We start from the raw sequence: 24,403 nt of genomic DNA on the forward strand, positions 1-24,403 counted from the left end.
ATATACAGTTTGGCTTTGAACTTTTTTGTATTTAATGTAAATCTGGCAAATAATAAAATCCCAAAATTTAGTTTCTTCTTGAGATCTTGTAATTAGCCAAAGCCTTATCAAAGAAAAAGATGTTTTACTAGAAAATCATTTTAATGTAGAAAAAATTCAAAAGAGTAATTTTTCTAAGGGCTTAGATCATATCTTATATCATTAAAAAAATTTAAATAGTCTTTTACGGTCATATATGTCATTTTAACAAATTACCAATATCATAGTGACATCACGGCTTCAACAAATTAACAATATCAAAGTGACAACACAGATTAAAAAAAAATTGATCTTGAGGGGATCACATTTACATGCTAAATAGTATTGTCTGTAATAATAAGTCCTACTGTGTGGCGTTTATTGATCTAAGAAAATGTTTTGACTTCCTAGACAGGGATATGATGCTTTATAAACTACTCACACAACATTAATCGCTAACTGTACAGCATCTATCAGAATTCTGAATCCTTTGTCCGATTAAAAGGCAAACTCACAAACTGGTTTCACTGTAAATCTATAGTTAAAGAAGGGAATAATTTTATCTCCAACAATTTTATCAATGATCTAGAAAAGGAATTGAACAATCGTTGGGTAGGAATAGATTAAGATAATAGGAAATTGTTTAATTGTATGCGGATGACATAGCTCTATTAGTGAAATCAGAATTGGACCTTCAATGTATGCTAGATAAACTTCACCAATGGTGTAAGCGGTGGCGAGTATTGATTAACACTGAAAAGTCCATATGTTTTGACTCTGGAAAATGGATATCAATATTTATATTAATTTCACAGTTGGGAGGAATCAGTTGATATTATATTACCAGTGCAAGTACTTAGGTGTAACATTTAGCTACAACAGCAGTTTTTGGTCAAATGTGGATCTTCTTGCGAAAAGTGGCGACAAGCACTTGTGAATATAATTGCAAAAATCCATAATATTAAAGACTTTGGATATAAATCATACAAGAAATTATTAAACTCATGTATTGTTCCTATACTTGATTACTTGTCTGGTGTATGGGGATAATATCCGTCAATAGACAATATACAGAACAGGGCTATTTGTTACTATTTAGGAGTACACAGATTTACACCTATCCTTGCTATACACATAGATATCGTCTGGATCCCGAGTCAGTTTCGGCGTTGGATCAATATGGTGAGATACTGGAATAGACTTATACGATTTGACAGCAACAACATCACCAAATCAGCATTAAATATTGACTATGGTCATTGTAAAAGTAATTGGTGAAGTGAAGTTATGAACATATTAGACCAGCTTGAATTAGGACATTTTTACTAACTAAAATCAGAGGTTGACTTGTTTGGTTGAAACTAAAGTTTTCACCAGTATTCAGATATCTGGAGGAATTCCGTCCAAAACATTTCAAAACTACGAAAACATATATGGACTTTAAAACAGTATTTAAAACTGAAAATTACGCAAATTTGAAAATTTGTAAAATTGAGCGGTCGCATTGAGTCCAATTTAGAAGTGATATTTTACCATTAAGAGTGGAAACTGGAAGGTAATCGAATAAATTATAGAAGAAAGACTGTATATTTTGTAAAAAGTTAAGGACTGAAACTGAGTTTCAGTTTAATTGTTTGATTGCCATTTGTATATCAAATGTTGAATTAACATTTTTGGTGAACTTTAAATGTAGGAAAATTTCACAGATTTCAGTAATGCTGAAAAATTGAACTTTTGAATAACTTTCCACATACGATAGAAAATATATACAAGACGTCAGTTGATGTATAACATTTAAATAATTTGCATATTTAAAGCATAAATTCTGATTACAAATAGTTTAATGTTTACAATGTATATATTTTTTAATTTAACTTTTTGTCAAACAAAAGGATAACTTCATGAACAATTTGTTAATACAATGTACCAAGAACACAATATAATTGTTTTATTACAATTCAATTTCATTTGAAGTGACTTATACATGTAGATCTATTGGGGTGGGTGTATTAATCTTTATTCTAATATGACATGCTTCTAACGCTTTATAAACAACACCATAATAAAATACTCAATATATCTATACTTAGTGCAGATTCAGATTTATACATAATAATGGATGTTACAATATACCTCCTACATAAATCCACTAAATAATGATCTAAGAACATTTTTATAATGGTTATATTCTCCCACTGATAGATTATTGTTGTATTATTTGGAGTGGTTGTGCTAAAAATGAGCTAGTCAGAATAATAAAATTGCAGAAAAGGGCTGTTAGACTTATTTTAGATGCTGGTCTACTTTCATCATAAGCTCCACTGTTTAAACAGCTTGGATTGATGACAGTAGAGAACATAATCTCATATATACCACAAATCTGTTTTGATGCAGAAATGCCTTAAAAATGAAGCCCCTGTATATCTCACTGAAAAATTTAAAGAAATGCAAGAATGCCTCCTGCAAAAATTTACAAGTTCCAAAAGCTAAAACAGAGCTTTATAAAAAAAAAATTATATATTCAGGATCTATTTTATGGAATAACTTACCAATATCCCTGAAAAAATCAAACTCAAGTACAAGCTCATTCAAAAAATATTTGAAAAATTACTTGATGGAACATTAAGAAGCTGTGTGTTTTGATATGCATAATAATTTTCACACACTTACTCAAACTTCAACTCCAACAGAAACTCCAACAGGCTTATCTATATAAAAAATAAGAAACTAGAAAGACTTGAAAGAAATCAACATAAATGAACCACTGAACAACAAAACCCTAAAGTCCCATTATAGAGTATTGAAATAACTGTACGAGGTCAACTTCAGTAATACAACATGATATTTGCAATTGAAAATTTCTCTTTATGTTAAAATTAGAACATGTGGTATAATTGTGGATGAAACAACCATCTTCCAGACACTGACAGGTCAAAGTACCGCCATGGCCGGGTTAAAGATTTTCATGAAATTTTAACCTTCCCATAACCTGAGACAGAACAATGTATAGAATACAGCACATTATAATGAAACAAGAATGTGTCCATAGTACACAGTCATGGTACCCAAATCGCACTATCATTTTCCATGTTCAGTGGACTGTAAAATTGGGTCAAAACTTAATTCTGCATTAAAATTAGAAAGATCATATCATAGGGAACATGTGTACTAAGTCTCAAGTTGATTGGAATTCAAAACTACCTTGACCAAAAACTTCAAACCTAAGCGGGACAGATCAAACAGTCGGACAAACAAATGATAAACGGACACATGGACCAGAAACCAACATGTCCATAAATGGGGCATAATAATGATACAATCAGTTAAAAAGCGCTCGACTTGTCAGATTGATACAGAGCACAATATACTCCCAATCCTAGAGTACTAGCAGTTACTGAAAGCTTGTTCAAGTTTAATTACAGCTGATAAAAAAATTATGTCTCTCAATACCAGGCACACATGAACAGCTTACAATCCTTCCACACAACAAATATAGTTGATCTAATGCTTATATCAAAACACCAAAACACTGAAAAATGGTGGTTAAAATGATGTCAGGTCAAATAAAACCTGCGAAACTGACATGCGTATCATAAAATATTTCAATACACCAAAGATAGAAGGCCTTTTGCTTATAGTAATAGAAAAAGACCAAAAACTCAAAATCTTAACTTTGACCACAGAACTATGAAAATGAGGTCAAGGTCAAATAAAACCTGCCAGTTGGACATTTACATCTTACAATTCTTCCATACACGAAATAATTTTTACTAGACCTATGGCTTATAGTATCTGATATATGGACTTGACCACCAAAACTTAACCTTGTTCACTGATCGATGAACTTAGGTTGAGGTAAAGTGAAAACTGTCTGACAGGCATGAGAACCAAGTTACGCACTTACCAAATAAGATTATCCTTTTATTCATAAGAGAGAAATTAACATCTTATAAAATTTTAACTCTTTTTTCAAGTAGTAATTGAACCATGAAAATGAGTTCAAGGACAATGGCTATGTTACAGACGGAAACTTCGTGACATAAGGCATCTATATACTAAGTATGAAGCATCCAGGTTGTCCACCTAATAAGATATAAAGCTATAAACCATATCTCTCTTAATTAACCGCAGAGGTCCAACCATGAACAATTGGGCAGAGATAGACACAATATTCGCGCTTTAATTAAACATTAGACACATAATAGGTTTCTGAAACAGAATGACTGTAGTCAAAGAACTTAAAATTGGTTATATTTCAAATTTTTTAATAACTATGGATATTCTAATCCCAGGAATAGTTTTGTTTGGCTTTATAACTATTTTGATTTCAGTATCACTGATGAGTCTTATGTGGACGAAACGTGCTTATGGTGTATTAAAATATAATCCTGGTACCTTTAATAACTATTATGATTTGAAACCAAAAAGACTGGCATTATAATTGAAGTGCCCTCTAACACCGGCTTTATAGCCTGCCTTCCTATAATTGGGTATAATAAAACAAAATATCAGGCTTTATAATTGAGGTTCTATATCTATGATTAGTTTATTTCCATCTAACACCAGCTTTTTAGTCTGCACTTAGTAGAGATGGGTATAATGACACAAACAGTCTGATATTATATTTAAATTTAGATGCTATCTAACACAAGCTTGTGCAAAATTATAATCAATGGAGAATATGGTGATTGCTACATATCCCACACTCCTAGAGGGTGGGGAACAAAGAAACATAAAAGTCTGGCATTATAATTGAGCTGCCCTTTTACACAAGCTTAAGAGTAGTCCACTCATTAACAAATACTTTTTTTGCGGTAGTATTAGAGTGTGATTGATTGATTGAAAGTCGTGTTCAGCAAAGCATTAACAATTTAAAAGACCAGAATACAAAAATCATAATAGAACAATAACACAATAGCGAGATGTTTAAGTACAGAGCCAGGTCATATGTATAAAAGAAACACAAAAAGACACAAAGACAACTTTAATAAAGGCAACAGTAGTATACCGCTGTTCAAAACTCAAAAATCAATGGACAAAAAGCAAAATCGGGGTAACAAACTAAAACCGAGGGAAAACACAAAAAGACACAAAGACAACTTTACACTGTAATAACTCAATAATAATAAAGTTTTACTACAAATTTCGAAATCGGTTACAATTTAAACAGTAAAAGGAAAAGTGTTATAAACATTTTGTAATTTCCATGATGTGCAAGTATTGGAAAAGAAATGGGGAAAAGTAACTTTAATAACAAAGCTGTGATTATAAATATGCATTTATTGTCATGTAGTTTTAATATGTGAAAGTTTGAAAATAATTTCAGATGATGATAAAAAATCTGTAGTTTTGTTATAAATGTCCTGTAGTTCATACTTTGGTTCTTCATCAATGGCCTGAAATTAAATTAAAAAAATTCCTTAAATTTATTAACAGATAATTAGTAGCATAAGGAGAAATAACAACAACAATACAATTTTAAGATAAATATAAGTTTTTCACAGCAATATGTTACATTTGAAGCATTAGACTAAAAGGGTTTTTACTTGAGGTATTAGCCTTTTGGGACTTACCATTTGATAATATGAGATATTATGTGACTGTAGTCCTCTTAATCCAGATATTCTTATAACAAACAACAATTTTAATGTTTTTTTACCTATAATTTACTATCAGTGAGTTTCTAATTATAGATTATTGTTGATCATCTCAACAAGATTGATTTTTTCGCTTGAGCCGGGACGTGATTATCTGTTTATGACCATTTTACCTATGACTATGTTGTCAATTTTATGTCAATTTTGTTGGCAACATCACGCGCCTGCTAAGTTTCTAGCGAATTTTCCATCTCAAGCGAATAGCATGATATGAAAAATTGTCACAAATAAAAAAAGTCAAAGGAAACATGCACAAATTAAAGAACCTTAGTGAGCACGCTCACATACCCCATGTCCCCACATTGTCATTGGAGAAATTAAATAAGTGTAAGAAAAAAAAATTGTATAAGAAAAATTAATTTCCTGCCAATATGCACATCTACATAGTATGTCCTTATTATCTACAAAATATCATGAAATTCTGTTGTGTGGTTTCAGAGGAGTTGCAATGAAAAACTGTTGCAGTAGTACATTGAAGTAAATAAGTTCAAAGGGGCGTAACTCCTAGAAAAAAAATTGAATCGCAATTTGCCGTCAATATGCACAACTACATAGTATGTCCTTATTATCTGAAAAGGTTTCGTGAAATTCTGTTTTGTGTGGTTTGAGAGAAGTTGCGATGAAAAACTGTTGCAGTAGTACATTAAAGTTAATAAGTTCAAAGGGGCGTAACTCCTAGAAAAAAAATTGAATCGCAATTTGCCGTCAATATGCACAACTACATAGTATGTCCTTATTATCTGAAAAGGTTTCGTGAAATTCTGTTGTGTGGTTTGAGAGAAGTTGCGATGAAAAACTGTTGCAGTAGTACATTAAAGTAAATAAGTTCAAAGGGGCGTAACTCCTAGAAAAAAAATTGAAATGCAACTTCCCATCGATATGCACAACTACATAGTATGTCCTTATTATCTGAAAAGGTTTCGTGAAATTCTGTTGTGTGGTTTGAGAGAAGTTGCGATGAAAAACTGTTGCAGTAGTACATTAAAGTAAATAAGTTCAAAGGGGCGTAACTCCTAGAAAAAAAATTGAATCGCAATTTCCCGTCGATATGCACAACTACATAGTATGTCCTTATTATCTGAAAAGGTTTCGTGAAATTCTGTTGTGTGGTTTGAGAAGAGTTGTGATGACAAACTGTTGCAGTAGTACATTAAAGTAAATAAGTTCAAAGGGGCGTAACTCCTAGAAAAAAAATTGAATCGCAATTTCCCGTCGATATGCACAACTACATAGTATGTCCTTATCTGAAAAGGTTTCGTGAAATTCTGTTGTTTGGTTTGAGAAGAGTTGCGATGACAAAAAACAGGACTGACGGACGGACTGACGGACGGATGGACGGACGGGTCAAAAACATTATACCCTCCGCAACTTGTTGTGTGGGGTATAAATAGCCATAATATCAGTGTTATTAAATTCTATTGTAGAAAGGTGTATGCTACATAGATTTTAGATAGTTTACCTTTTATTCAATATTTCTGGTACTAATTATTAAACTGCAGTAAACAATTACAAAACAATTGGTAGATATTAACTCTTTTTATAATTTTGTACTGTTCCAGAGGACTGTTAGTTATACCCCACTCTCCCTAGTTTTTGGTTTGAATCCGGTGCCATAATCTTCAGTTTCTTATGATGAAGCATTTTTCAGCAGTTCTTTATGGACCATGACATGTAGTGTCTGCCTTTCTTTGAAAAGTATTAATTTGCCCTTTAGAATCAACTTACATATTCTAGAGTTTTTCCTCTATTTATTTCTCGGGGCCATTGCATTTAGTATCTGCCTTTCTTCGCAAAAGTGTTTATTTGTCCCTTTAGAATCAACTTACACATTTCCTACTATTACTTACACTTTTTCCAATAACAACAACGTAAGGGTATCCTAATCTATTTGCCTGGGACAACCTGTTACCAACAGTAAATTTAGTCCTGTCATCAATGACCACTTCCCCGTGGAGGGTTGGTACAGCCGCTAATTCATCATATAGATTGTTAGATAGCTCCATGAACTTCTCTTCCATATAGCCTTTCTACAACAAAGAACATTTTGATATAAAATCAATGACCACTTACCCAGGGAGGTTTGGCATAGTCACTAAATCATCATACAGATTATTAGATAGCTCCATGAACTTTTTTTCCATATAACCTTTCTGCAACAAAGAACATTTAGATATAACATCGATGACCACTTCCCCGTGGAAGTTTGGCATAGTCACTAAATCATCATACAGATTGTTAGATAGCTCCATGAACTTATCTTCCATATAACCTTTCTGCAACAAAGAACATTTAGATATAACATCGATGACCACTTCCCCGGGGAGGTTTGGCATAGTCACTAAATCATCATACAGATTGTTAGATAGCTCCATGAACTTATCTTCCATAACCTTTCTACAACAAAGAACATTTAGATATAACATCGATGACCACTTCCCCATGGAAGTTTGACATAGTCACTAAATCATCATACAGATTGTTAGATAGCTCCATGAACTTATCTTCCATAACCTTTCTACAACAAAGAACATTTAGATATAACATCGATGACCACTTCCCCATGGAAGTTTGACATAGTCACTAAATCATCATACAGATTGTTAGATAGCTCCATGAACTTTTTTTCCATATAACCTTTCTGCAACAAAGAACATTTAGATATAACAGCATCCATAGTGACAATCTAAATTATTCATTTCTGTGTATAACTATATTTTCGTGGGTACTAAATTTAGGTAGATTGAGGATTTTTTTTATGGATAATTTAGATTTTATGGTTTTGCCAAATTTTGAATACAAGTCCATAAAAAATCATTTATTTGTTGAAATCTGTTGTTAACCTCCATGAAAACTAGTTTGATACCAACAATAAGGAATCCACAGTGTCTAGGGTCTTCATTCATAGAATAAAATTTTAAGCCTACCATATAATACTACTTCTAAACAGGTTGAAAAGACATTGATAAAGATAACTCTTGAGAAAAAAAGTTTAGGCCAAAAGGAAATTTGTATTGCTAATTTCTTTCTCTTACCTATTTCTAGATAAGCTTATTCTGGCTATCAGGAATACTAATAACAAAATTTAAAACTTGTAGGAACCAGGTAAAGACGGTTCAAATATGTTTATGGACAGCATAAGTGATGACCCTTTCTAATCCTCAGGGTTTCCGCTGGCAGTCGCCATTTTCGCCAAAATAATTATTGTGGCGATAAAAATTTGTCATTAGCGAAAGAATTTGGCAAAAGAAATATATATAACGATTCATTTCTCTCCATCTTATTTATTAACTTTTTTTCGAGTTTCTCGGACTTTACCCGATCAGACAATACTCAGAATTCACCTTGACCTCATTAAGATTTGGACAGAAAATCAATAATCAGCTGATTGCATTTTATACCTATTGACAACAAAGGACTAATTAATAAAGGTGTTGATTTAATTGTTTGACAAAATGATATGGTTAAATGGCTTCCGCTAAATGTCACATACATAATTTATTTACCACTTTGCGATGCACGAGTTTGAAGCAAACTTGTAATTTGGCGAAAAAAATAATACAGTGGCGAAAAATATATTATTTTGGCGAACGAGGTGGCGAAAAAAATAATTGACCCAGGGGAAACCCCAAATCCTTGAGTTTTATATGTTTTAGATACAACTGATATGTGTTTTTATGATTGTCACATGTTTTTTACAAGTGTCATGTGTTGTTATGATTGTCATATGTTTTAAACAAGTGTCATGTGTTGTTTCAATTGTCATATGTTTTTAACAAGTGCCATGTGTTTTAACAAGTGCCATGAAGTGCCATGTGTTGCTACGATTGTCATATGTTTTTAACAAGAGCCATGTGTTGTTACGATTGTCATATGTTTTTAACAAGTGCCATGTGTTGTTTTGATTGTCATATGTTTTTAACAAGTGCCATGCGTTTTAACAAGCGCCATGTATTGTTATGATTGTCAAAGTTTTTAACAAGTGCCATGTGTTGTTTCAATTGTCATGTGTTGTTACAATTGTCATATGTTTTTACAAGTGTTTTATTACAATTTTCAGGTGTAATGATTGTAATGTGTTGTTGAACATGGAAAGAGAAATAAAGACTTACCATCTGTGGAATGATACATATCTGGTATGGTGATATTATTTTTGGCCATCGTATGGCTTCATCCTCGGATAATACTTCTATACCAGCCTGTAGTATTCTGGTTACTCCTAAACCATAACATCCCATCTGTGTTAGTCTAAAAATAACATAAAACATTTTGTAACACATATCAAAAGTTAAAAGTCTGTATTCAATTGCTGTCTATAATAAATAATTTAGTTTATTTTTAGGTCATGAATCATAGATTACAAATGTTGGAGCCCAGTTACCTTGGTTGCTTAAAACCACATCCTTTGATGATAGTTGTTTCCTTGGACATTATACCCCATCTCCTTATTTTCATATTAATCAATTGACCTGTTTCTGTTAACATATCTTTAACATTGTAAACATTAAGTGTCAATTGCTTATATTAAGCAATATATATTGGAATGTATGCATTGTGTGTTTCAAAATAACTTTTACTATTCAGATGTTCATCAAATTATGTCTAAAAGTATCTAAAAACAAGATCACAGCCTGAAGAAAAGTGCAAATCTTTATCTATGTCAATACAATTGGTATGCACTAATATCTTTTTCCAGAGAACTTTTTCTCTATTTTGCCACAAAAATTGTTTTCAGAGATCTATTCCTCACATTTTACATACTCACATATTTTTGGAATTTTTGTCTTTGTAAGTAGATCCTAAAATTTCTGAATACTTTGTGCCCAATAAAAAGGAATGTCCAACCTGAATAAATAAAAGTCATTTTAAGAGTTTTATAACAACTTTCAATATTTTCACAGACACTGATGATACAACATAACTTATATATAACTCAGGTTTAAGTTTATCTACATATCCATGACACATATCACTAACGGCCAGATAATTTTTGGTGTCAATTTTACCCCAAATATGGATTTTCCTAATATGATTGTATAATACTAGTTTATGGGGTAAGACTGTTATCAAAATGCTGTATTATTTTACATTTTTCAAAACATATCTCCACTCTATGATCAGCTAACTAGTCCATATTTATAAGATCTTATAAACCAATGTTTGTCACTTATAACACAATAAAATGCTCCGCCAGCACAGCTGGATATGACCCTAGATGTTGATTCCTGAACAGTTGGAGCAAGTAGGGACACTACATTTAAGCTTGATACAGCTCTGGATTCAGATTGTGATTGAATATTTGACACAACATAGGTTTCTGACCTAGAATGAATGTGTTCTAAGAGCTAAAGATTTTGAAATTGGACTTTTACTGATTATAATACAATATCTTAAATCTAAATACACTAGAAGTAGTTGAGAAAAAACAAACACAAGTATTTTATTCAGTAAGTACCCTCACTAACGGGAGCACCATTAAAGGTCGGTAATTAATTAAAGTATATATTCATATTGCATAAGTTTTTAAATTACAGTATATTTCTAAATCTCTGAGTTACAATAGATTTTTGTTTACTTTTAGAGATTTAAGTAATACCTCAATAGCAGACATTTTATCCAACTCACTTCCACAACTGGGACACTTGTTCTCCCTTACTGTAGGATCTGCAATACAATACTGATACAATAAACACACAGAAAATATAAACCAAAGGGTCTGCAATACAATACTGATAAAATAAACACACGTCATGTATAAACTAAAGAATATTAAAAACTCTTGCAATTCTATCAAAAATATATTGCTCTTAAAACTGAAAATAAAATGCAAAATCTTAACATATAATTGAAAACTTGAAAGGTATTTAAAATAAGGTAAAAGTTTATTAATGAAAATAAATACCTGTCTAGTTTATCTCTTAACTAGATATTTCACATGCCTATTTCCCCTCAGTTCAATTCAAGTTAAAATAATCAAGTAACTTTTTTGTATAAAGTTCTTGTTTTACAAATTTATCCAGCTAAAATGTGAATAAAATATACAGTTTCTTAAAAAAATAATTTAAAATTGAAGCACATTATATGGCATCAGAGGTAGCTAGCAGTCTTATATCTGTGGTACAAATGTACAAATTTTACAAAGTGAAGTGTATTATGAATCTTGTATTTTTTTTATGATTTATACTGAAAAATCTCAGATATTTATTGTCTTTGAAAAGTAATTAAACTTTAAATTATATGTAAGAAAAAAAACCAAGAAAAGGTACAGACCTTCAACTTCAATATTTCTTCCATACTGACAGCTGTAAAAAAGTTAATATATCTTAAAACTAAAACATACATGAATTTAAAGTCTGGAAAGATTTGGCAATGAATCTATAGAACAGAAGAAGCTATAAAACAGTTAGCAAATCAGATTCCATCATTGATGTTTTTCATGCCATCAAAACATTTTATTCTGTAGAGGACATGTTTATCTATTATTATTTTTTAACCAGAAAGATAGTGAAGCTTTGAAAACAAATATACATGTAGAAGTCTGAACACATATACAAATGAAGAAGTCTAAACACATATACAAATGAAGAAGTCTAAACACATATACAAATGTAGAAGTCTAAACACAATAAAATGCTCCCCAAGGTGCAGCTTGGTATAACTGCAGAAGTAGAAATCTGAACAATTGGGGTCAGTATGGACACAATATTCAAGCTTGATACATCTCTGAATTTGAATTGTGATTAAATATTTGACACAGCATAGGCTTCTGACACAGAATAAATGTTGTCTGAAAAAATTAAATTAACCTTTTATTGTCCAATATCCAAAATCTAAATACATGGATTGATTCAGCATATCAAAGAATCCATCCCAAGAAATCAATTTTTGATGATATCAAACAAAGTTTAATTTTGGACTGTTTTGACCCCAATGTCAACCCATTTAATAACAGGGCCCAAAAAAAAAAAAAATCTATAAAGACATAGTTTGATAAAGCATATCAAAGAACCCAATACATTCAATTTTTGTTGAAATCAAACAAATTTAAATTTGGACCCAATTTGAAACAACTTGAAAACTGGGTCCATAATCAAAAATCTGAATACTTGCTTAGATTCAGCATATCAACAAAATCCAAGAATTTCATTTTTTGTTAATTTTTGACACTATAGACCGTAATAAAGACTAATTTGAAAACGGGACCCAAAATTAAAAATCTAAATATATGGTTAGATTCAGCATACCAAAGAACTTCAATAATTTAATTTTTGTGAAGAAATCAAACAAAAAGTTTAATTTTGGACCTCATGTGGACCAATTTAAACAAGAGGCTCTCAAGAGCCTGATTCGCTCACCTGAAACGTTTTGCTTAAACCTTTCACAATTATTATTTTTGCTTTAAAATGCCATTTAAATGTTGATCATATTGATTATTTGTAGATCTAACTTTGCCAAACATTTCTGCTGTTTACAGTTTATCTTTATATTCAATAATATTCAAGATAATAACCAAAAACTGCAAAATTTCCTTAAAATTACCAATTTAGTGGCAGCAACCCAACAATGGATTGTTAGATTCGTCTGAAAATTTCAGGGCTGATAGATCATGACCTATTGAACATTTTTAACTATGACAAATTTGCTTTTAATGCTTTAGTTTTTGAGATATAAGCCAAAAACTGCATTTGACCCCTATTTTCTATTTTTAGCCGTAGCGGCCATGTTTGTTGATGGATCAAAACTTCAGATACAATTTTGAAAGTAGATACACCAACGAACATTCAGTTAAAGTTTGAGAGTATTTGGCCCAGTTGTTTCAGAGGAGAAGATTTTTTAAATTTAAGCAAGTTTGATGAACAAATAGAGCAAATTTGTCTTTAAAGGGCAATAACTCCTTAAGCGGTCAATTGACAATACTGGTCATGTTAACTTTTTTGTAGATCTTACTTTGTTGAACATTTTTGCTGTTTACAGTTTATCTTTATCTTCAATAATATTCAAGATAATTAACCAAAACTGCAAAATTTCCTTAAAATTACCAATTAAGTGGCAGCAACCCAACAATGGATTGTTAGATTCATCTGAAATTTTCAGGGCTGATAGATCTTGACCTAATGAATATTTTTACCCCATGTCAGATTTGCTCTAAATGCTTTCGTTTTTGAGATATAAGCCAAAAAATGCATTTGACCCACATGTTCTATTTTTAGCCATGGCGACCATGTTTGTTGATGGATCAAAACTTTGGATACAATTTATAAACTAGATACCCTAAAGGAACATTCAGTTAAAGTTTGGAAGTATTTGGCCAAGTAGTTTCAGAGGAGAAGATTCTTGAAATAGTTTACGACAACGACAGACGACAACGACAGACGACGACGACGGACGCCAAGTGATGGCATAAGCTCACATGGCTATGCCAGGTGAGCTAAAAAGGGACCAAATTTCGAAAAACTTAATACATGGTTTGACTCAACATATTTTAGAACCCCAAGAGTTCAAGCAATATTATACAAAGTATTAGAAAAATATTGTTTTTGGTCCCTTTTTGGTCCCTAATTTCTTAACAGTTTGGATCAAATCCCCCAAAATCAATCCCAACCTTCCATTTTTTGGTATGGAACCTTGTGGTACAATTTTAGAAAGATCCCTACACTTACACACAGGTTATTGACTGGAAACTAGAACAAAAATTTATTTTGTCCCCTTTAGGGCCCCCAAAATCAATCCCAACCTTTCTTTTGTGGTTTCAAATCTTGTGTTTAAATCTAAACTAAAGTTATTGTCTGGACACTAAGCATTTTCTAATGACGCTGACATGATACCAATATATAAGCGCAAAATTTGTTTGCGTTCGTATAAAAATAAAATTGGTGAGGGATTTATCTGTCACTTCCATTTGGTTGTGTGGATCAATAGTGGCACTTTTTTGGAACACTTATACAGATTTAAACTAAAATGCTACAGGTATTCCCTTCTCAATTTGTAAATATCGTCATCCCTATTACAGAATTACCTCCCCTTTATTTTCAATTATAAATGACAGATAAACTAACATACATTTACCTATTACAGACTTTAATGGTATCTTCTCCAATGTCTGATTGTAGGAGAAATTCATGTGAAAGTTTTCCACCAATATTACCTGTGGCACCAATTACTACAAAAATAAAATATATAAACTCACGATTTTTATCAATACTTTTTCTTTTGCCTGATATGATAAAAGTTATGATAAATGAATAAACTGTTAAAATAATTTATATGATCAGCAAGGAAATTTCTACTAACAAGTCAAATTCTGCAAATACTGTTAGCAGAGCCAGACTGTTACTCTTTATTGAAGTGATTGGCCTTATAAAGTTTTTTTTATCCTCTATTGTGTTTTGAGCAAAAACTACAGATTAAAAAGAGAAACTAAACAACATTACAATATCTACAAAACAGACATTTTTATAATGAATTCTATTCTCCTCAACACTCTTGGAATGTGTCCTTTATTGAATATGCACATAGTGAGCGACACAGGCTCTTTAGAGCCTCTAGTTTTATTTTATTATGTACAAAAGTTTTAATGAACATTACAAATAGCACAATTATTATTTGGTGTCTCCTAATATCAATATGAAAACCAAATTGTGAATTTGTGAATTTAAGATGTGCACTTTTACTTTAATACTTTTAGTTGCTGTCTCATTAACTTAATTTCACTAAACTTCAGCCTTAATTAATTCAAAGGCACCAATTTTACTTCACCAGATGCACAGTTTTACAGTTGATGTCTCTCTAATGATATTTACCTTTTTTGAATTGTAGTCCAAGTCTGTTGAAAATATTTTCATAAACTTGACAAACTTCTTCATATGTATTTTTAGCATTCTCCTCTGTTGTGTCAAAGGTATATAAATCTATAAATAGACAATAAATGGTGTAGAACACAAAAACCTACACTCAAGATACATTATTCCTACATGTTTATTTAAAATATATTTTATCTCCAAATTACGGGTACTTACTGGTACTAAGTCTGACAATGGCTTGTCAAACTTCAACATGACAAGTCAGCACATTCAGTTTATAGTGATATCATTTTCATAAGTACTTAATGCAAGGGATGTCAACTTCCTGAAGACATATTAATCAAGTACTCGGAAGATTTATGAGCAATACTTTAGAACTTGCTCAGAAAAACATCTACAAAATAGAAATGCCACATAGAACATATTTCATGCATTGTTGGTGGTTGTGCTATGGAAGTAAGACCATCAACATCATTATCTTGGACTAGAAAAGAGTCCTGGGAATTTATGCCATAATCAATAGTTAATTCACGGCATGCACTAACATTGTACACTGGCAATAATCAAATCAATTAATTACTAAACATCCATATTACTCAAACAACAGAATCGGTGTAAACACATGTAATGATCAACAAAGGATGATGATAAGAACTTACTGATGTCTTCAACCAATTTTTAAGGGTAAAAAAAGGGTGCAACGAAATTGTTCTTATTTACTTAGTAACTTACTGTCCAGCTGTCCTGCTTATAAAAATGTTTGCTGTGGCAGTACACAGGTGATTAAATTACTGAGACAGGATTCGCTGAAAGTGTAACCCTTCGAAAGGTGTTCTTGTTTGTAGCTTACCTCTTTTCAAAAAAGTTTTAAATGATAATTAAATGCAAACATTTGAATATAAAAAAAGATGTGGTGTGATTGCCAATTAGACAACTATCCACAAGAGACCGAAATGACACCAACATTAACAACAAAAGGTCACTGTATGGCCTTCAACATTGAACAAAGCCCATACCACATAGTCAGGTATAAAAGGCCCTGATATGACAATGTAACAATTCAAAAGAGTAAACTAACGGCCTATTTTGATATTTCGAGTTTGACTTGATTTGATATCCAAGGAGGCAATGTTAATATCTTTTTTTCCTTTGTGAAGGCCACATTCTAACAGAATTTGTTTAGTTGAGTATCATTTTGGTATTCAATACTCAGTACTACCGAGTAGTACTTGAGTACTCAAGTACTGTTGTCATCCCTACTTATGCTGTGTGACATAGAACATATATCTGTTTAATCATTTGGCACTGTCATTAAAGTGTCATGTACAAAAGTGGTAAATCCCTAGGTGTACTCATTCAAGACAGAGAAAACAAGTTTATATATCAATTACAGTGACTTGACTGTTAGTGTTGCTATCCACCAATTGCAACTCATTCAAAATTTTGACCAAATTGCAATTTGTTTTATTAAACCAAATTGTTCAACTGGTCAGAATATTGAACCAACTGCTGTAGAAAACAACAGTCAGGTTATGAAAGTGCAAGGTGATAAAATAAATCATACTTACAATCCTATAAGACTTTAACTCCACTTTAATGATGTTGTGACAAAATTTGTCTATCAGTTTGTATAGGTATATTATAGTCATTACCATGCTTAAGGTGAAATTGTTATTTTGAATTGCTGTAAAAATGTCCATACTAAGCTTTCATATAGTTTTTCTTTCGAAAAGTCTTATGTCTTATTATGTGTTCAATAACAATTGGCCCAATTGATGTATACTTAATTATGGTGTAACATACAATGCAATTTTAAATTCTATTTCTTTTTCATTGGAGCAGAGCTCCGATAAATTTCATAAAAATCATAAAAAGATGTAACCAAAGAAAATAAACAAAATGACAATAATACATAAATAACAACAGACTACTAGCAGTTACCTGACATGCAAGCTCCAGACTTCAATTAAACTAACTGAAAGATTATGATTTCATCATATGAACATCAGGCACAATCCTTCCCGTTAGGGGTTTAGTATCATACCATCATAACATATATGAGAAGAACATAACCTGTGTCATGCCAACAACTGTTTTTAGAATAAATGTGTTTAGTTCCGATGCAAAGACCTTATCAGTGACTCAATATTAATGCCAAAATATGCAATCTTTAATGACTTGACAATAGTATCGTAATTATATCCCTTCTTAATAAGTATATATAAAGGTTTTGTTAGTTTCTGAGGTAAATACTGACACCTTTGTGCTTTATAAAGAATATTTCCATAAAAAATTGGATGTGAAATACCTGAATATATAAGAAGTCTGCATGTTGAGCTATATTTACAAATGATGTCCTTATACCAATGATAAAATTTAGTAAATGTTTTGACTAGTTTGTGATATCGAAAACCCTGGTGTAATAATTTTTCAGTAATACATAAATTTCTCTCGTTAAAATCTAAAACATTGTTACATCCACGAGTGAATCGTACAAGTTGAGATATATAAACACTGTAAGATGGTGACAAGGGTAAGTCACCATCTAAAAATGGATAATTAGCGATGGGAAATGAAAAATCATCCCTTTTATCATAAATTTTAGTATTCAGCTTTCCGTTAGTGATAAAAATATCAAGATCGAGGAAAGGGCAGTGGTCATTGTCAGTATTAGCTTTATATAAAGTAAGTTCAACAGGATAAATTTCATTAATTTACATACTGAAGTCGTCATTATTGAGAGCCAAAATATCATCCAAATATCTAAAAGTATTATTAAATTTGTTTATCAGATGTTGTTTCGATGGGTCTTTGCTTATTTTTGTCATAAATTGTAACTCATAACAATACAAAAACAGGTCTGCAATAAGTGGTGCACAGTTAGTCCCCATTGGAATTCCGATAATCTGACGATATACGGAATCCCCAAAGCGAACAAAAATGTTATCTAGTAAAAATTCAAGGGCATATATAGTATCAAAGCATGTCCAATTAACATATTTTTTTTGTTAATTGCTACTAAAAAATGACCTAAAAGAGTTTGAACATATATATTCACATTCTGATTTTCTAAATGCCCATTTAATTAGGTGTGTGAATTTTTTCTGAATGAGAATGTGAGGCAATGTGGTATACAGGGTAGAAAAATCAAAACTTTGAACAGATTCAAAATTACCAATATAAGCATGCAATTTATCAAGTACTTCCAACGAGTTCTTGACACTCCAAAAGTTATTTATTCCACTATTTTCAAAGGCCTTATTCGAACAATTTATTATCAGGTTTTTAGTTGTACCAAGTGTGCTGGTAAGTAGAATAGACAGTTTAGTAGTTGAACAATGGCTTGAAGACGAAATAAATCTATATTTGTAAGGGGTTTTGTGAAGCTTCGGAAGCCAATACATAGTTGGGACTTTCATTGTATTTGGCTCTGCTTGTAAAGCGGTAGCTAAAAGTATATGTTTGTTACAGATTTCGTTTTCTTAAAATGGAGTCAGTTGGAATGTAGGTGAATTGGTGATTTCCTTTTTCAGAACCTCAATGTAAAATTTACGTCAAACAATAATAATATTATTAGCAGCTTTATCGGCCGGGACAAAAACAAATTCCTTGGCTAGTTCTTTTAGTTTATATTTGATACGAGAAACAGGTTTATTGTGGTTATTGTTAATAATAAATTGTTCTTTAAAATGTTGAATAAGTATATCAACTATCTTCATTACTGAATTAAGAAAAGAGTCCAAAGATTTTTTGTCAGCTTTTTCCCGTTTTATCCATTTCATACAGTAAGTATGGAGTGAGTCATGGATGATTTTATGACACTCATTCCAATTAATAATTGATGGGGGACGATATTTAGGTCCTTTACTGAGGAATTATTTTAACTCTCGGTCTTGAACGAGGTTAAGATCTCCTGTTATAACATGGGAAATGGGTCCAGAAATATATTCGGAATTACTGCAATTACATGAAGTAGGTGTATTTTCACTGATATCAATATCTTTACACAATTGACTATAATTAAACACAAATTTCCGGGTAGATTTCTTGTAAATATAACAAATAAGAGGTAGCTCAGTATTGTCAAAATATCTAGGAATTTGTTCTTTAACAGAATGGTCGTTAAATATACCGGCAATATTTACAAAATCAAAGCCTTTATTGACATACTTAATTTTAATAAAATGTTTTTTATGATCTTCAGGGCGATCAATTTTGGGAAATAATTTAGAATAACAATATGCCATAATAATTTGGACAATTTCATACTTAGGACTGCTATATGAAATAGTGTTGCAATCCTCCAAAATTTTATTTAACTTATTAACAGGTAACGAACAGAGTTTTGTTAACAGATAATGTCTGCCGTTGTTTTTTTAAATAGAAATTAGGTCCGAAATATTGGTATGATTGGCCCGAAATTTTCTTTGATTGCGATTTGTTCTACGACCGTGAGAACGGTTTTTACGAGCAGTTTTAGAAACTATATTCAAAATGTTAACGGAATTGGTTCTAGATATATTACCATTTCCCATGATATTATCATTTAGAAGGCAATTCGCCAATATATTTTCTGTATTCAATGTGACCTTAGTGTAACCCTTCTCGTAAAAATCCAGTGATAGCAATACATATGGATATGTCATTTAAATAAACTATAGTCTGATTGTACATGTTATTCAAGTGCTCAATATCCATGCCCCTTTGTTGATTGTTTACTATGAGGTGACAAACGGTAAACTATGGCTTCAAAACATGACAATTAATGAGCAGCCTTATTTTCAATTCATAAAAAAAACGATTATACTATGTATTTGTATATACAATCATGCACAGAAGACTATAAAGTTTATGATATAAAATTGAGAATGGAAATGGGAAATGTGTCAAAGAGACAACAACCCGACCAAATAAAAAAACAACAGCAGAAGGTCACCAACAGGTCTTCAATGAAGCAAGAAATACCCGCACCCGGAGGCGTCCTTCAGCTGGCCCCTCAACAAATATATACTAGTTCAATGATAATGAACGCCATACTTATTTCCAAATTGTACACAAAAAACTAAAATTAAAATAATACAAGACTAACAAAGGCCAGAGGCTCCTGACTTGGGACAGGCGCAAAAATGCGGCGGGGTTAAACATTTTTGTGAGATCTCAACCCTCCCCCTATACCTATAACCAATGTAGAAAAGTAAACGCATAACAATCGCACATTAAATTTCATTTCAAGAGAAGTCCGAGTCTGATGTCAAAAGATGTAACCAAAGAAAATAAACAAAATGACAATAATACATAAATAACAACAGACTACTAGCAGTTACCTGACATGCAAGCTCCAGACTTCAATTAAACTAACTGAAAGATTATGATTTCATCATATGAACATCAGGCACAATCCTTCCCGTTAGGGGTTTAGTATCATACCATCATAACATATATGAGAAGAACATAACCCGTGTCATGCCAACAACTGTTTTTAGAATAAAAATGTTTAGTTCCGATGCAAAGACCTTATCAGTGACTCAATATTAATGCCAAAATATGCAATCTTTAATGACTTGACAACAGTATCGTAATTATATCCCTTCTTAATAAGTCTATATAAAGGTTTTGTTAGTTTCTGAGGTAAATACTGACACCTTTGTGCTTTATAAAGAATATTTCCATAAAAAATTGGATGTGAAATACCTGAATATATAAGAAGTCTGCATTTTGAGCTATATTTACAAATGATGTCCTTATACCAATGATAAAATTTAGTAAATGTTTTGACTAGTTTGTGATATCGAAAACCCTGGTGTAATAATTTTTCAGTAATACATAAATTTCTCTCGTTAAAATCTAAAACATTGTTACATCCACGAGTGAATCGTACAAGTTGAGATATATAAACACTGTAAGATGGTGACAAGGGTAAGTCACCATCTAAAAATGGATAATTAGCGATGGGAAATGAAAAATCATCCCTTTTATCATAAATTTTAGTATTCAGCTTTCCGTTAGTGATAAAAATATCAAGATCGAGGAAAGGGCAGTGGTCATTGTCAGTATTAGCTTTATATAAAGTAAGTTCAACAGGATAAATTTCATTAATTTACATACTGAAGTCGTCATTATTGAGAGCCAAAATATCATCCAAATATCTAAAAGTATTATTAAATTTGTTTATCAGATGTTGTTTCGATGGGTCTTTGCTTATTTTTGTCATAAAGTGTAACTCATAACAATACAAAAACAGGTCTGCAATAAGTGGTGCACAGTTAGTCCCCATTGGAATTCCGATAATCTGACGATATACGGAATCCCCAAAGGGAACAAAAATGTTATCTAGTAAAAATTCAAGGGCATATATAGTATCAAAGCATGTCCAATTAACATATTTTTTTTGTTAATTGCTACTAAAAAATGACCTAAAAGAGTTTGAACATATATATTCACATTCTGATTTTCTAAATGCCCATTTAATTAGGTGTGTGAATTTTTTCTGAATGAGAATGTGAGGTAATGTGGTATACAGGGTAGAAAAATCAAAACTTTGAACAGATTCAAAATTACCAATATAAGCATGCAATTTATCAAGTACTTCCAAAGAGTTCTTGACACTCCAAAAGTTATTTATTCCACTATTTTCAAAGGCCTTATTCGAACAATTTATTATCAGGTTTTTAGTTGTACCAAGTGTGCTGGTAAGTAGAATAGACAGTTTAGTAGTTGAACAATGGCTTGAAGAATAGCAGTAATTTAAGATAACTGATTTTGAAGATTGAGACGTGTAGATACCCTTTGAACAAGTTTAGTATTTAGTATTTTTCCATTTTTCCATTTCTAAGCTTCATAATTGTTTTGTTAGTGAATTATATAGCAAAGATTGGCCTCCAGAATATGAACCATCATACAATAATTTCAGTTATGTAAAATTGATAAATTTGTTCGGCTAAAAATGTCAAAAGCTATCAGTATTAATTACCCGAATAAGATAGGGTATATCAGAGTAGGACTGATAGCTGACTAAATATTAGAATGGGGCTGACTATTGAAATACTACTTTTTGATAAATGTTCCTAAAGTAATGAACTAGAGCAGTTCTCGCTCGGACACACACTCCATAATCTAGTATATTATAAGAGCATAAACCTGAAGCACGGGGAGACACTCTACTGCCTCCACATGGCACTAAAGACAAACTCTGTAAAAAATAAAATTGATATATACAATCACTCGTTTTATATGACTTTAACTCCCTTTGTTCATGATACTAGATTGTGTAGATAAATCATGCACTATGTTCAATATATGTAATTCTTTACAGTATGATTATTCACAACAAAGACGCAATTTTGTCAACAGAAAATCATGCCTGGATTGATTTTTGATTTTGCAATATAAGTAAAAGTTGTAACAGCAGTGTTGATAACATATTTAAATCCCTTTTAAAACAAGAGTGCACATGCTGAAATGTGTCATCTTCTTCACCAACCATTGATATTATGTTGACAGTCCTAAACAGAGTTGGGGTAATTGTAATTGTAATCGTTAATCATCTGTAATTGATTACAATTTTCAAAGTAATCAGTGTAATCATTAATCAGCCTCAAATCTGATTACATGTAATTTAATTTAATCAATTACTTTTCAAAATAGCCTGTAATCCTGATTACATTTTGATTACATTCTGATTACAATGAAAAAAAATCTAAAACTGTGTTTATGTCAATAAATGATTTTTTCATTATTCATATTTAATAAATATTTTACATGTTAAATTATTTTTGTTTACTTAAAGCAAGCTAATTGATTTGCATACTTCAGCAAAAAAATAAAATGTTACAGTATTGAAAATTCATCATTAGCCAAAGCAGAGACATATACTACAAATATATGTCTCTGGCCTTTGAAAAAAGATATTGTACATATATATTCACAATTTACAGATGTACACATATACATTTGATAATAACTGTTACATTCAAGTTATACTTTTCATTATAAACCATGAATTATATTCTTTTGTTAAAATTGTGATTTTTGTCAACTTTGAATTGATAGGTAGGAGACCAATTAAGGTTTGTTTTTATTGCAATTACCAATTGATAAAATTGAGAATGGAAATGGGGAATGTGTCAAAGAGACAACAACCCGACCAAATAAAAAACAACAGCAGAATGTCACCAACAGGTCTTCAATGTAGCGAGAAATTCCCGCACCCGGAGGTGTCCTTCAGCTGGCCCCTAAACAAATATATACTAGTTCAGTGATAATGAACGCCATACTAATTTCCAAATTGTACACAAGAAAATAATATAAAAATAATACAAGACTAACAAAGGCCAGAGGCTCCTGACTTGGGACAGGCGCAAAAATGCGGCGGGGTTAAACATGTTTGTGAGATCTCAACCCTCCCCCTATACCTCTAACCAATGTAGAAAAATAAACGCATAACAATACGCACATTAAAATTCAGTTCAAGAGAAGTCCGAGTCTGATGTCAGAAGATGTAACCAAAGAAAATAAACAAAATGACAATAATACATAAATAACAACAGACTACTAGCAGTTAACTGACATGCCAGCTCCAGACTTCAATTAAACTGACTGAAAGATTATGATTTCATCATATGAACATCAGGCACAATCCTTCCCGTTAGGGGTTTAGTATAGCTGTTGGGCAATACATATGATATAGGATAAAATTTATCTAATTAGCACAAACTAATTAAAAGTTGGAAAAACATGTTGTTCAAAATAAACAAATTTTGGTATGGATTTGGACTTGACATGTAAAATGCAATGATTTTAGTACTTATAATTTGTTTACTATATGATGTAACAGTTCTATTAAAACATTTGGCATAGTTTTTAACTGGTATCTTTATTTCATTCATATTTTAACTTCCATAAATTGCACCTTGTAATACATATTGTTACGGC

The 24,403-nt window shown here is 31.4% G+C and overlaps 1 protein-coding gene across 2 annotated transcripts in view; it reads right to left on the reverse strand.

Moving 5' to 3' along the window:
• Positions 1-5,278: 5,278 nt before the first annotated feature.
• Positions 5,279-24,403, reverse strand: part of LOC134697966 (probable proline--tRNA ligase, mitochondrial) — a 105,469-nt gene continuing 86,344 nt past the window's right edge. The window contains exons 7-14 of one of the 2 annotated variants that reach the window (XM_063560253.1): positions 15,473-15,580; positions 14,739-14,832; positions 11,943-11,974; positions 11,269-11,336; positions 10,438-10,517; positions 9,785-9,920; positions 7,523-7,702; positions 5,279-5,414 (exon numbers count right to left, since the gene is read on the reverse strand). In XM_063560253.1, coding sequence (XP_063416323.1) covers positions 5,304-5,414; positions 7,523-7,702; positions 9,785-9,920; positions 10,438-10,517; positions 11,269-11,336; positions 11,943-11,974; positions 14,739-14,832; positions 15,473-15,580 — 809 coding nt within the window. In that variant the 3' untranslated portion in view covers positions 5,279-5,303. Of the gene's footprint in view, positions 5,415-7,522; positions 7,703-8,175; positions 8,314-9,784; positions 9,921-10,437; positions 10,518-11,268; positions 11,337-11,942; positions 11,975-14,738; positions 14,833-15,472; positions 15,581-24,403 lie in introns of those variants that run through there. The other variant, XM_063560296.1, reaches the window with a different exon arrangement.

Source organism: Mytilus trossulus, chromosome 1, assembly GCF_036588685.1.
Source record: "Mytilus trossulus isolate FHL-02 chromosome 1, PNRI_Mtr1.1.1.hap1, whole genome shotgun sequence".
Classification (NCBI taxonomy): Eukaryota; Metazoa; Mollusca; class Bivalvia; order Mytilida; family Mytilidae; genus Mytilus; species Mytilus trossulus.